This window comes from Rhineura floridana, chromosome 16, assembly GCF_030035675.1.
Source record: "Rhineura floridana isolate rRhiFlo1 chromosome 16, rRhiFlo1.hap2, whole genome shotgun sequence".
NCBI classification, from domain to species: domain Eukaryota; kingdom Metazoa; phylum Chordata; class Lepidosauria; order Squamata; family Rhineuridae; genus Rhineura; species Rhineura floridana.
In genome coordinates, this window is record NC_084495.1 from 8,245,262 (window position 1) to 8,257,527 (window position 12,266).

A 12,266-nucleotide genomic window follows, 5' to 3' on the forward strand; every position below is an offset into this window, starting at 1 on the left:
ATGTTGTGCAGAATGGACCTCCTCATAAGATGGTATCTGCAGGAGGCCCTCACCTGCAGAGTGCAGTGATCGACTGGGTATATATGGGGTAAGACGGCCTTTCAGGTATCCTGGTCCCGAGCTGCATAGGGCTTTGTACACCAAAACTAGAACCTTGAACTTAGCCTGGTAGCAAATGGGTGACCAATGCAATTCTTTCAGCAGCAACATAGTTTGTTGGCAATACCCTGCCTCAATGAGCAGCTGAGTTGCCTTGAATTGGCTGGAACTTGGGTCCTGCTGCATGTAAAACAGATGTACTCCTACTGCAATCCTTTTCATCCAGGAGTTAAAATGTCCTCCTCTCAGCTCGCTCATCAGCGCCACAGTTGAGTATGACACAGCTCTGCTCAGAGCAGAGACCCACTGAAACGATTGGACCTCAGTTAGTCAAGTCCATTCATTTCAAAGCGTCTGCGCTGAATGTGACTAACATTGGATACAACTCTTTGGTTTTAAAGCCCTACATGGTCTGGCCAGGATATCTAAAGAACCTTTTGCTCCTATAGGAACCGGGCTATCCGGTAAGGTCAGTCCACTTGACTGCCAAAGTCTGTCAGCTGGCCTTGCTGCCTGTTCCTTTCACATAACCACCAGTTGGACCATTTCAGCAGAAGTCCCCAAACTCTGGGACCCTCTTCCCGGCGAGTTTGGGAAGGCTTGAGCTTTGCTGTTCTCTTCCATCCTGCCCGTCCAAATGTGAGAAAACCTGTTACAAAGTGTGAGGCTTTACATTTTTCAAGGCTGGTGTGTCTTGTGTGTGCTTTTCTTGATGGACTAGTAAGAGTGTTGGACTAGGACCTGGGAGACATGAAACCCATGGGGGTCACTGTTTCTCAGCCTAACCAACCTCACAGTGTTGTTGTGAGGATGTAATGGAGAGGGGGAGAAACACGTACTCCTTGGAGGAAAGGGAGGATACGAATGTGGTATTAATAATAATGAAATAACTATAACAATAGCAGTAATATAGCGTGTCTTTCTGCAACTGTACATCTGTCTACAGACAGTCGTGCTGGCTGGGGCATCAGGTTGGCGAACGCTGCTCTGTAATGTGGGAGCGAAATGGATTAAAAGGCTTCAAGAAATGTAAATAACCAAAGTGGTCATTTTCATAAGATGATTGTTTGGTTGCATCAGTTCACATGGGAGATGCTGGGGACGGAGTATGAATTGGAACAGACAGCACAAAGGAAGCTTATGGCTGTATAAATATAGAATCCTTTTTATTTATTTGGTTAATAATTACAATACATTTTTGACTACATAAAGAGAGCAGGGTTTTTTTTTCCAGTGCATTCTTCAGACAAGACAGGGATTGGTCTCACCATACATTCCATAGTGTTTGGAGCTGGATGGGGCATTTGCTTATTGGATTGCTCAGCCACCCTACATTACTAGTCTGGCTAACAGGCTTTTGTTAATGGTACCGACAACTCAGGAACGTCGGGAAAATGAGGCAGTATCAAAAAGAGAAAGATGGGTCAAGTCTATGGGAGTTTCTGCTCAGTGCAGTTCCTGACAATAGGTCTTCCCACAACCAAGGCCTGCCTGCCATCTCATTGGATTGATGTACTCCCCCCCACAACACACCCACCCACCCACCCTGGTGCAGACCAACGAGGTGCTTGGGAGTACACTGTAGCAATCACAGAGACCACAGGCTGGTATGTCTGCTATGTAATGACTCGGGGGAGTCCTAGGCAAATCTGTAGCTTCCCTTCAGCAAGGGCGTTAAGCCCAAATCCCTTCTTGAGCCTTTTGCTCCCAGTATTTCTAATTGCATCAATAAGGCAGCAATCCTAACGGGAGGACGAGGAAGAGGCAGAACTGATCTCCCTTATCCAGTGCCCTGCTGGTTTGTCACTGACAGGGCAGAACTGAGGGTGGAGGAAGACGTCCAGCTCCAGCAACCTCTTTCTTGGCCCTCGCAGTGTCAGAACTCCAGCGTTAGCACGAAGAAACCTGTGGAAAGGGCTGCAGCAGCAGAGAATGGGAATCCAAGACTAGATCTCCCTTTCCAAACTGCCTTGGAGACCTCTTTCTCTGTCCTCGATGCTTCCTACGGCAACAGGATTGCAGGGTAAAGCTGTTATATTGGCCAAGGATTGACAGAGAGAGAGAGAGAGAGAGAGAGAGAGGGAGAGAGAGAGAGAGAGGGAAAGAGAGTAATAAAGATCATAGGATCAAACAGTTTGGGGGGCACATGAGATTAGAGGATATATGAAGAACTGAAAGTCAGATAATCTCTCTTATTTTATTTTAAGCATTCATTCTGTAAAAAATCATGATCTTGCCTCTGGTCACAGCAGTCAAAATGTTTTCCAGCATCGATTACGTAGGTTCCAATGTGTATTATTGGTAGGACAAGTGATCACAGTGAAGCCCTTTCCATTGAACAAGAGGATAGGCTCAGTTGCTCTGGGCCCTTGGCTGGTGACATCACATGTGAACTACGGTTGTGGCAGAATCTTTTAGAAACCGATGGGGAAAGCAGAACAGCTTTTTAAAAAAGACACCAATTTGGCATATCCTTCAGGATGAGGTATATTGGAATCACATATATGGACAGGAAGAAAAGGCAATTTTGTTCCAAGTCAGCTCATGGTGAGGCTCCTGATCTGGACATAAAGGCCATAAGCCCTGCTGGATGGGGCCAAAGGCCCATCTCTTTCAACACTCTGTCCTCCCAGTGGCCAACCAGATGCCTACGGGCAGCTCACAAGCAGGACATGAGTGCAACAGCACTCTCTCCACCTGTGATTCTCAGCAACTGGGATTCAGAGGCATTCTGTCCCTGAAAATGGAGGTGGGACATAGCCATGATGGTTAATAGCCATTGATAGGTTTGTCCTCCATGAATTTGTCTAATACTCTTTTAAAGCCACCCGTGTTGGTGGACATCACTACATCTCGTGAGAGCAAACGCCATATTTTAACTTACATTGGTAAGTAAGCTTCAGGGATGACTCAGTTACAGCCACCTTCTAACAGGTCATGCTTCTATAGGAATGGGACTGTGGAGGGGATTTATGTCCATCATGCACCATGCCCTGACTGTATGGAGTGCTGATCCACATGGTAAACAATGCACCACATTGAGCTGTTGCCACTTTGATGCATGTTCTAGTATCCTTTGTAACTTCTGAATTAGTCACCCAATTTAACTCGTTGTAACAGAGGTTTTATGATTAGATCCATCCAATGTCGGAAAATCCTCTTCAGACGATATAGCGAAGTGCTTGCTACTCACAGGGGGCAAGGAAAGTGGGCCTTTTATACCATATCCTCTATGCTTTTTGACTGCAGACATTTCCAGAGACCCGAAGGTTGTGCATCAGGGATGGGCAGAAGGCAGATTGGGACCTTCTGCAATGGTTTCTCTGACTCCCAATTGTTTTGCAGTAGTAACAACAAAACAACTTTCTCCACCTTAATTAGGCTGTGGAAATGAAGGGAGCTCAGCAGGACTAGGCTTTTGTATGAAAAGACTTTTGAGGTCAGGTCAGTTCTGAGACTGAAAATAAATTTCTAGGTTCAGAATGTGCTCACATACAGAATGTGTATGTCTTTGCAACTGGCTCTAGTTGGTAGATCTTGGGATTCTACTAAAATGCAAAGTAAATCTGACAAGTCTGCCCACTCCTAACATACATGCTTCTTTCCCTCCAATGTCATCTCCGGCTAAACAGGGTTTGTGGAAGTGCTGACTAACCCTTCAGAGAACATAAGCAAGGCAGAGCATGATGATGCCTTCAACTTTCTTTTAGCCTCTCTCTGTCAAGTGAGAGGCAGAAGACTCCCCAAAATATGGGATAAGAAATATTGCTTTTGTCTCAGTGTCACAGTGGCAGATCACAACGTACAATTAGAGCGGGGCAATGAATACGTTTCTGAAAGAATAATCCCAGTGTTAAGAATGGATCAGGGATATAAACAGACGCCTTTTATTATGAAGCCTTTAACTGTGGTAAAAAGGGAGAGAAAATCAGGGCCAGCCCAAGACATTTTGCTGCCTCTGAAGCAAAGGGCCTGGTGATGCGTCCTACATTCCAAGTATAAAATCTATCTAGGCTGGCAGTTGAATCATACTTCAACATTGGTGATGGGACCCCAGGGCAGCAGGCACGTGTAGGAGGTGCAGGCCAACCACATGACATGCAGCTTTGCCTGCCCCTCAGCAACTGGTGGTGGCTGCCTCACTCTGCCTAATATTAGGGCTAGCCTACTATTGCCTACTATAAAAGGCAGAAAACCGACAGGCTAACTCTCTTCTCTGTCAATGCACAATTGCGAAAAGGGTGAATAAAGAGAAAGTCTTGCTCGGAACAAAGAAAGAACAAGAATGAGAGATATCTTACTCCTGATTAATGTTGGATGCATCTGAGGTTCATCAGGTCACAAAGGCTGAGTGTCCTCTGAAGTCACAAAGTATTCCCTGAGTAATCTAAGAAACTAAAATATATACTTCCTTGGGGCAACTGGCTCCTCTTTTTGTCCAGCAATTGAGATCAGCCTTAAGTGGGAACAAAGTCAGTTATGCCTCTCTTGTCCTTTGATCTCCCCCCCCAACCCCCCACAAGATTTATGCTGCTCCTTGGTTTCTAAAAGGAGCCAAGTAGCATTAACACAAAACGAGCAAAAATTTGAGGGAGGGAGAGGCTGTTTGGCAAAACAAAAAACAAAGTCATGGAACTGGGGAGGGTCTTGTAAACTGGAGCCTGTCCCGCAAGCATTAGTGACATCTTCAGTAAAGATATGGAAAGCTCTCATATCAGGGGATTTCCTGCTCTTTGGTACTTCATTAAGCGTGATAAACATTGCCACGTAAATGAACGTCTGCATTGAACTGCTTCTACAGAGGATCAGCACGACCCTGCCAAAGTCAGACATGTTGGTAGCGACATCAGGGAGAAAAAGCTTACACAAAAGGAGGGTTCACGTCTACCAGAGAGATCACGCGCTGTACTTTGGCAGGACTGTTTCTATCTCTCTATGTAGCAACATAATTGAAAAAACAACACAGTAATTAAATTAAGGGAGGGGAAGGTGAGGGCAAACAAAAAATATTAGTAACTAAAATACAAGTAATATAGGTTCATTTTTAGGCAGTATGTAGGCTGGTTAACACAAAAACAACAAGAATGTCTATGAAACCAAAGTCAGGATCAGTCCTGCAGAGATGTTGGGCAGTGAGTCCATGGGGGTGTCTGTGGCTTTGGGAAGAGGCACACCACACGAGTTCTCCAATTCCATATTAGTAGGACGAGGGCATCTTTGGGCTGTGATGTAACCTGCCTGTAAGGGGTTACATCAGCGACCCTTTGCATATATGGCAAGATAATGGAGCATGGCAGGAAATGGGACATGTTGCAAAAAACGGGTGTGGTGGTGTCATGTTTCCCTAAGGAAGGTTCGGCGCATAGGGCATCTGCTGGGGTTCTGCTCTGGGTGATGGAAAAACCTAGAGAGTAAACTGCAAGGCGCCTTTCACTTCCCTCTTTCTCAACGTTTCCAATGAATTCAAAGAGAACACAAACACACACACTCTTGCTACTTTACCTGGTGCTGCATTTGTACAGCTGAGATGCTGAATGCACTAGCCTTATTGTGAAAGCAGAATGTTCTTCTGCTGGTCCTGAAACCAGTTTTCAAAGGCCCTGTTAGAAGATCCTGTGCCTGTCAAGAGACGAGGGCCTTGGGCATCTGCAGCTCCTGCTGCTGCTCTGCCAGTGCAGGAATTGGGGAAAGGGCCACAAGGTAGCTTGGGTGAAGCAAAGCAGTAATTTACACCACAGCGCCATTCTGCACAGAGGAGAATGGCTCCTCTGAATTGATCAGAGTGGCTGGTTGCATCTTCCCATGCTTAGATTCAGATGTTGTGCGGAATGGGCAGATCATGGGGCATGGAACCATGACAGCAACAGCAGTCTGTGAGGAGATCCAGCACCAGCATGGGGATCTCCCACTGCATGTTGACCTTAAGTGGAATGGTGTCTGTAAGTCAGAGAGAAGTGGCAACCACATCACTCTAGAAGCATAGGGCTGCATCCTATTCGAAAAATTAATAGACTTGGTTAACTTAGGTCCATCAGTTTCAATGGGTCTACTCTGGGTAGGATTAGCATTGGATAGTGTTCCATATACACTGTCTCCTAGAACCACTGTGCGGTGTAGATCCCCTGGGGTGGTTGCGAAGCCAATGTACCCCTTTTGTGGGAGCAGGAACAAAGTGCAAGTAACCATAATCTCCGCAGCATTCATATTACATAGCTAAAGAAAACTTCTGGCATTGGTTAGAATGTGCAAGATGGTGGCTGAAATACAGAAACCACCTTAAACAGTTGCCTCTCTCCTGTCTAGACCAGAAAACATGCAACACACCACCACTGCCAGCCATCCAGCCTGATCCTGGGCCCTTATGTGAGCTATGATCAGCTGAAATTAGCGGATGAAGGTTTTCAGAGCATGGAATGAATCCACCCATTACCAGACATAACCTGCGAATCAGTGGCAGCTGGTGGCTGAAACCACCCTGGAAAGCTCCTTGAACATTTGGACTAAAACCTGGAGTGGATTCCACTGCCCCACTGACACGGAGACACCACCTGCCACTGCAGCAGATCAAACCAGTGCTACAGGCATTGTTAGAAAGGGTGGTTCAAAAAACTGGCAACTCTTTAGCCCCACCGCCTGCATACACCCTTTGAATTTTGTAGTCACATGACACACACACACACACAAAGTTGCTGGGTTTTCAGATAGCTGGCTAATTAGCATAACAGAAATATTCCCCATTTCCTTTCCTTTTTTAGGATTCCATACTTGTAGCCAGCGACTGTTCCTGGCAGCTCTTTTCGGAGAATTAGTTTTCACAAGCAAATATTTCTACCCATGTCCATTTCCACAAGTTAAATATAAGGGACAGGATCAAAATGAATTCAGAGCTAAACCATAATAGGACATTAAAGCAGGAGTGAGTGATACAGGTTTTTCACTGATCTTTGGAATAAATTATTTCCATGTTAAGTGCTTTTATAGTTAAGTTCTATATTAGCTTATCTAAGCAGCTGAAGAAGACACATACATACATTTCAGCATGATTAACTGATGCACACTGATCATTAGAAGGAAATATTTTTGGTGCTCCAAGGGACAATATTCGTTATGGGGCCATTATCTGAAAAGTCCTAAAAGAATCAGATGGATGTTCTTTCTATCCTCCTTTTAAGATGCTTTTTGATTCACAGCTTCACAGGATCTAAGGTTTGCCTTCCAGCTGCCCTAGCCCAACTCAGCAACACCTGAGGCATCTTTTCTCTTTCTCTTTCCCCAGTACCATAGCATCCACCAAACATGATTACCACAGCCAGTTAAGGGTCTTTTCTGTCCCTCCTGAATGACTTAGATCAAGTGATTAACATTCATTGCCAAGAAGGTTTCCCTCCCCTTCTCTTTCTGTAAGAGAAATAATAATGAAAAATTCAATCGGTGGTGGCTGATGGCTCCATGTCAGTGGGGCAGTGGAATCTGCTCCAGGTTTTATTCTGAATTTTCACTCCACTTTAAGGTCAGCACCTTGGACAGCTCCTTGAAAGTTCAGATTAAAACCCAGAGCAGATTCTACTGTCTCACTGACATGGAGCCACTCAGTCACCACTGCTTTCAAACTAGTGGCACACCTACCGATTTCAAAGGATGTAACAGTCATTTTCTCCCTCTGAGGGGAACTTCTGTGAGGAAGGGGGGCTGTGGGATCTGCAATGAAGAATTCTCTGCACCCTCCCTAAACTACAATTCCCAGGGTTCTTGGGGGGATGCCATGGTTACACTAATATCAGTGTCAGACTTTTGGTTCAGAGAAAGAGAGGGAGGTTTGCTCCTGAAAAGAGTGAGCACAACTAATTATTCCCTTTTTAGTTTTCATTCATGAGGAGCAAAAGGTCTTGGATGTTAATGTAAATCCCCCCCCCCGCCGGTCTTACTTTGCAGTTTAAGCCAATTGCAATCTGATATGCACTGGGGAGGGGTTGCTTTTGGATTCTGGCAGACATAAATCCGGTTCTGCTATCAATTTGATTTCCACTAACGGTGATAAGGAACCAAAACTGAGGAAAATATAAATTCTTCTTCCTACCTGAAACTGTGAGAGGTGTAATCCCTGAAGAATATGCCCCTGTTAATAGAACCAAATTTTTCAGTGTATATCCCAAAGCTTTGAGAGAAAAGCCCCCAGAGATGTAACACGTGCAATTGCAGCACTTTTTAAAAAATGTCTGCTATGTGGAAGGTTAGAAAATAAAAGCCAGATTGGCTGAAATATACCCTCAAGATAGCTGCTCTTCAAAGGATTTCCATCTGCAGTGGGGGGTTTAACACCACACACAGGTGGACCTGGGTAGTTGTGAATGTGTCCTACATTTTTTCTTTTTTTAAAACACTGGTTCTGTTGAGCAGGCAGCACGAATGGGGCGCCTGATGAGAATACTGCATGGTCAGAGAGATGCGAGATGCAGAGGGCCAGCCCAGGGCCAGTTACACTGGAGGAGCAGAATACTGGATCACTGAACTGTAGTCAGGAGGTGGGCTGTGACATTCCAGGCTGGGATCCATTGCCAAGAGAACAGACTCTTCCAGGGTATCTTCAGCCACCCGTGTTGCCAACTGGTACTTCACAGACTCACGCTCGTTCTCCGGGAATACAGACTCCTTGCTCTTGTTGATGGCTTTTCTCCTGGGGTGGGGGAGGGGGGAAGAGGAGTGAAAATCCAGCTATAAAGTCCTGATAAAAATCATCAGCATTTTAGTGCACTTTTTTCATAACATATATATATATTTGCATGGGATTTCCCTTAATATAATGCATTTTTGTATGCCATCTTCACTAATTATGCATTTTTATGCACACTTTCCTCTAATATACACATTTTGTGCAGTTTGCTTTGGTTGGAGAATTGTACTGCAAGGTCAAGTGAAGTGCATATTTCAAAGTATAGCTGTGTTTTGGTTCCCATATTGTTTCGGGAAGTGTGGGTTAGATAGGTCCATGTTGAAATGCAAACCGAACCAAATCCCCCTCCCCCTCTCCTTATGACATTAAATACTTATGTCTCACGTGTGGCTAGAAGGGTGAGACTAGGAAAAGGTTCAAACCCATTGAATTGGGAAGTTCACTGGGAGACCTTGGGCCAGTCACTATCTCTCAGCCTAACCTGATTTGTGGATTTGAGGATGCAATGATAGACACTTAGTTCACCAGGGAAACTGGCCCAGCTTGTCTGTGTTGCCTCATTGAATTCAAAGCATTGGGGTTTAAATAGGATTGAATTGTGCCAGTTCCTGGCATAGGGTTATATCTAAGTTTTACTCAGAATAGACCCATTGAAATTAATGAGCCAAAGTTAGTCACATTAATTAATTTCAATGGGCCTACTGTGAGTACAACTAGCATTGGCTGCAACCCCTTGGTCTACAACAGGGGTGGGGAACCTATGGCCCTCCAGATGTTGGTGAAATCCAGCTCCCTTGATCCCTCACTATTAGCCATTTTGGATGGAGCTGATGGGAGGTTCCTCAGCCCTGGCCTACAAAATGGAGGTGATGGTGGAGATGGCAGATTGGAGCTGCCGAATCACAGCTACAATGAAATCCTAGTTTTCTCCTTGGAGCATCAGCCATTTTGACTGCCCTAACATCCAAACTAACCAGGGCAGTCCTGGCTGGAGGCAAAGGAATGGTTAGGCTAGTACTTTTTTATGTCTCTGTCTGGAACACAGGTTGGAAACCACTCTCTGAGTGAAACATTAAGAACACAAGAAGCTGCCTTATCCTGAATCATACGATTGGTCCATCTAACTTAGTATTGTCTGTACTGACTGGCAGTGGCTTTCCAGGTTTTCAGGCAGGGAACATTCCCAGCCCTATCTGGAGATGCCAGAGATTGAACCAGGGACCTTCTGCATGCAGGGCAGATGCTCTGCCACAGAACTATGGCCCTTCCCCAAACATTAGAAGAACTTAGCCAGATTCAGAGGGGACATAAACATATGAAGATCTGTCAGATCTTCGGTCCTGGGAATACAGACCTTTGCTGCGAAGGCTGGTAACTTGGATGGCTTTAAAACAAGTTTAGACAAAGTTATGGAGAATTAGGCTATCAATGGCTAATAACCAGCCACAAGGGCTATGTTCTACCTCCACTGTTGGAGGCCATGTACCTGTGAATAGCAGCTGCTGAAAGCACAGGTGAGCAGAGTGCTGTTGAGTTCAAGTCCTGCATGTGGGCTTCCCATTGGGGCATCTGGTTGTCCACTGTGAGAACAGAGTGCCGGACTAGATGGACCTTTAAACTAATTCAGCTCTTCTTTTGTTCTTATTATCTTAATTGATGAAAATCCCCTAAAGGTGCCCCAATACATCTGGCATCAGATTTTACTCTCTGCTTAAAATATTATTTTCAAGACAAGTACATATAAAAACCAGCGATGGAGGAGGATTCCCTCTTTTATCTCATAAAGGATGGGAACGGGAAGTGGGTAGAGTGCTCTTGTGCTCAGGCCCAGCCTACGGGTTTCCCATGGGCATCTGGTTGGCCATTATGAGAACAGAGTGCTGGACTAGATGGGCCATTGGCTTGATCCAACAGGCAGGTTCTTATTATGTTTTTATAAGCATGTTGATATTCTTCATGTGATTGGCTGCTTACCCATCATCCTTGATGCTAAACATTTCCTGTAGAATAGTCACTTTCCACCTATTCCTCGCTCCCTCCCCCCATTATTGACTCCCGTTGTTTCTTGTCAGCTGACTCTATAGCTCCATTGACTTTTTAATTTACCAGGTATTAAACTGCTCAATGGAGATGGGGAGAAGCACAAAAATATCTGTGTAACTTTGCCCTCAGCCTGTGTGAGTCTTGCAGAGCTAAATAAAAGAAATGTTATTAAGGTTTAGCCTTGGCCACACAATGAGACCCTCGGGGCTCTGTCAGCTCCCAGTAAGGAGGAAAATGGGCGCATGTGTTACTGACTCATCCCAGGCACCATGTCCCATCTGGGAATGACACTGTCTGTCAGCGAGTGTTTAAAGAGAGCCTCTTAAACAATGACATTTAATATTTGCTCCCAAGTCAGAGGGATGACAAGTTTGGTCAGAAGCAAGCACTGTGATTAACCATCTCTGGCAGATTTGAAATGCAATTGTCACCCCAGAAAATACTCCTTTCATCCAAGCTAGCATACCCTGAAATTAAAACAGTCCTGCAGCCTTTAATTCCCACCCTTTTAATGTATTTACTGACATGGCATTCTGTTCTTTCTTTGCTCAGCAACTGACCCAATCTTGAGACGCTCAGAGTGTTATTTACATGGATTTGGATGCAGACGTCATTTAAAGTTCTAGAAGCCCCCTTTTGCAGCTCCTTCCCTAATGGAAAGAGCACAGCTCAATGGTAAAAGCACATGCTTTGCGGGCACAAGATCCTAGATGTGGTTCCTGACATCATCTCGGGGCAGGGCTGGGAAATATCTCTCTCTGAAACCCTGGAGAGTCAGGGCCAGTCAGCGTAGACAAAGGATGAGGAGTCTGTGGCCCACGAGATGTTGCTGGACTGCAGCTCCTATCAGCCCTGACCATTGGCCATGCTGGCTGAGGCTGGTGAGAGCTGGAGTGCAACATCTGGGGGCCCACAGTTTTCCTATCCCTACTGTAGACAGTACTGAGACACAAGGACCAATGACTCAATTCAGTTTCCTGTGTTTCTAATATTCTGCTTGATGCCTTGAATGAAAGCTGGTTTTATCTCGTGCCCCATCTGCACTATACATTCAAAGCAGTATCATACCACTTTAAACAGTCATGACTTCCCCCAAAGAATCCTGGGAATTGTAGTTTGTGAAGGGTTCTGAGGGTTGTATAGGAGACCCTGTATTCCTCTCACAGAGCTAATTGTTGAACCACTCTGGGGATTCACTCTGGTGCTGAACCCTCCCACTTCCCCTACCTTTCCTCTTCAGAGTCAACTGCTCTAATCATTCTTCCCTCTGTTCTTGGGTGATTGATTATAGCTATAGAAATGGAGCAAATGGATAGAGTGAGACCATATGGAAGAAAGGTCTGGGAAGGAAAAGTGTTTCACACCCATCTCCTGAGCGGTTCCTTTACTCTTAAAGCAATGCCCAGCCTATCACCTGCTTTATATGCAAACGAGGCAGTTGTGGTATGATGGC

At 45.2% G+C, this 12,266-nt stretch overlaps 1 protein-coding gene across 3 annotated transcripts in view; it reads right to left on the reverse strand.

Moving 5' to 3' along the window:
* Positions 1 to 1,186: 1,186 nt before the first annotated feature.
* LOC133371179 (vascular endothelial growth factor receptor kdr-like) overlaps positions 1,187 to 12,266 on the reverse strand; it is a 344,491-nt gene continuing 333,411 nt past the window's right edge. For all 3 annotated transcript variants that reach the window (XM_061598328.1, XM_061598327.1, XM_061598329.1), the window contains exon 30: positions 1,187 to 8,773. In XM_061598328.1, the coding sequence (XP_061454312.1) occupies positions 8,575 to 8,773 (199 nt within the window). In that variant the 3' untranslated portion in view covers positions 1,187 to 8,574. The remainder of the gene's footprint in view (positions 8,774 to 12,266) is intronic.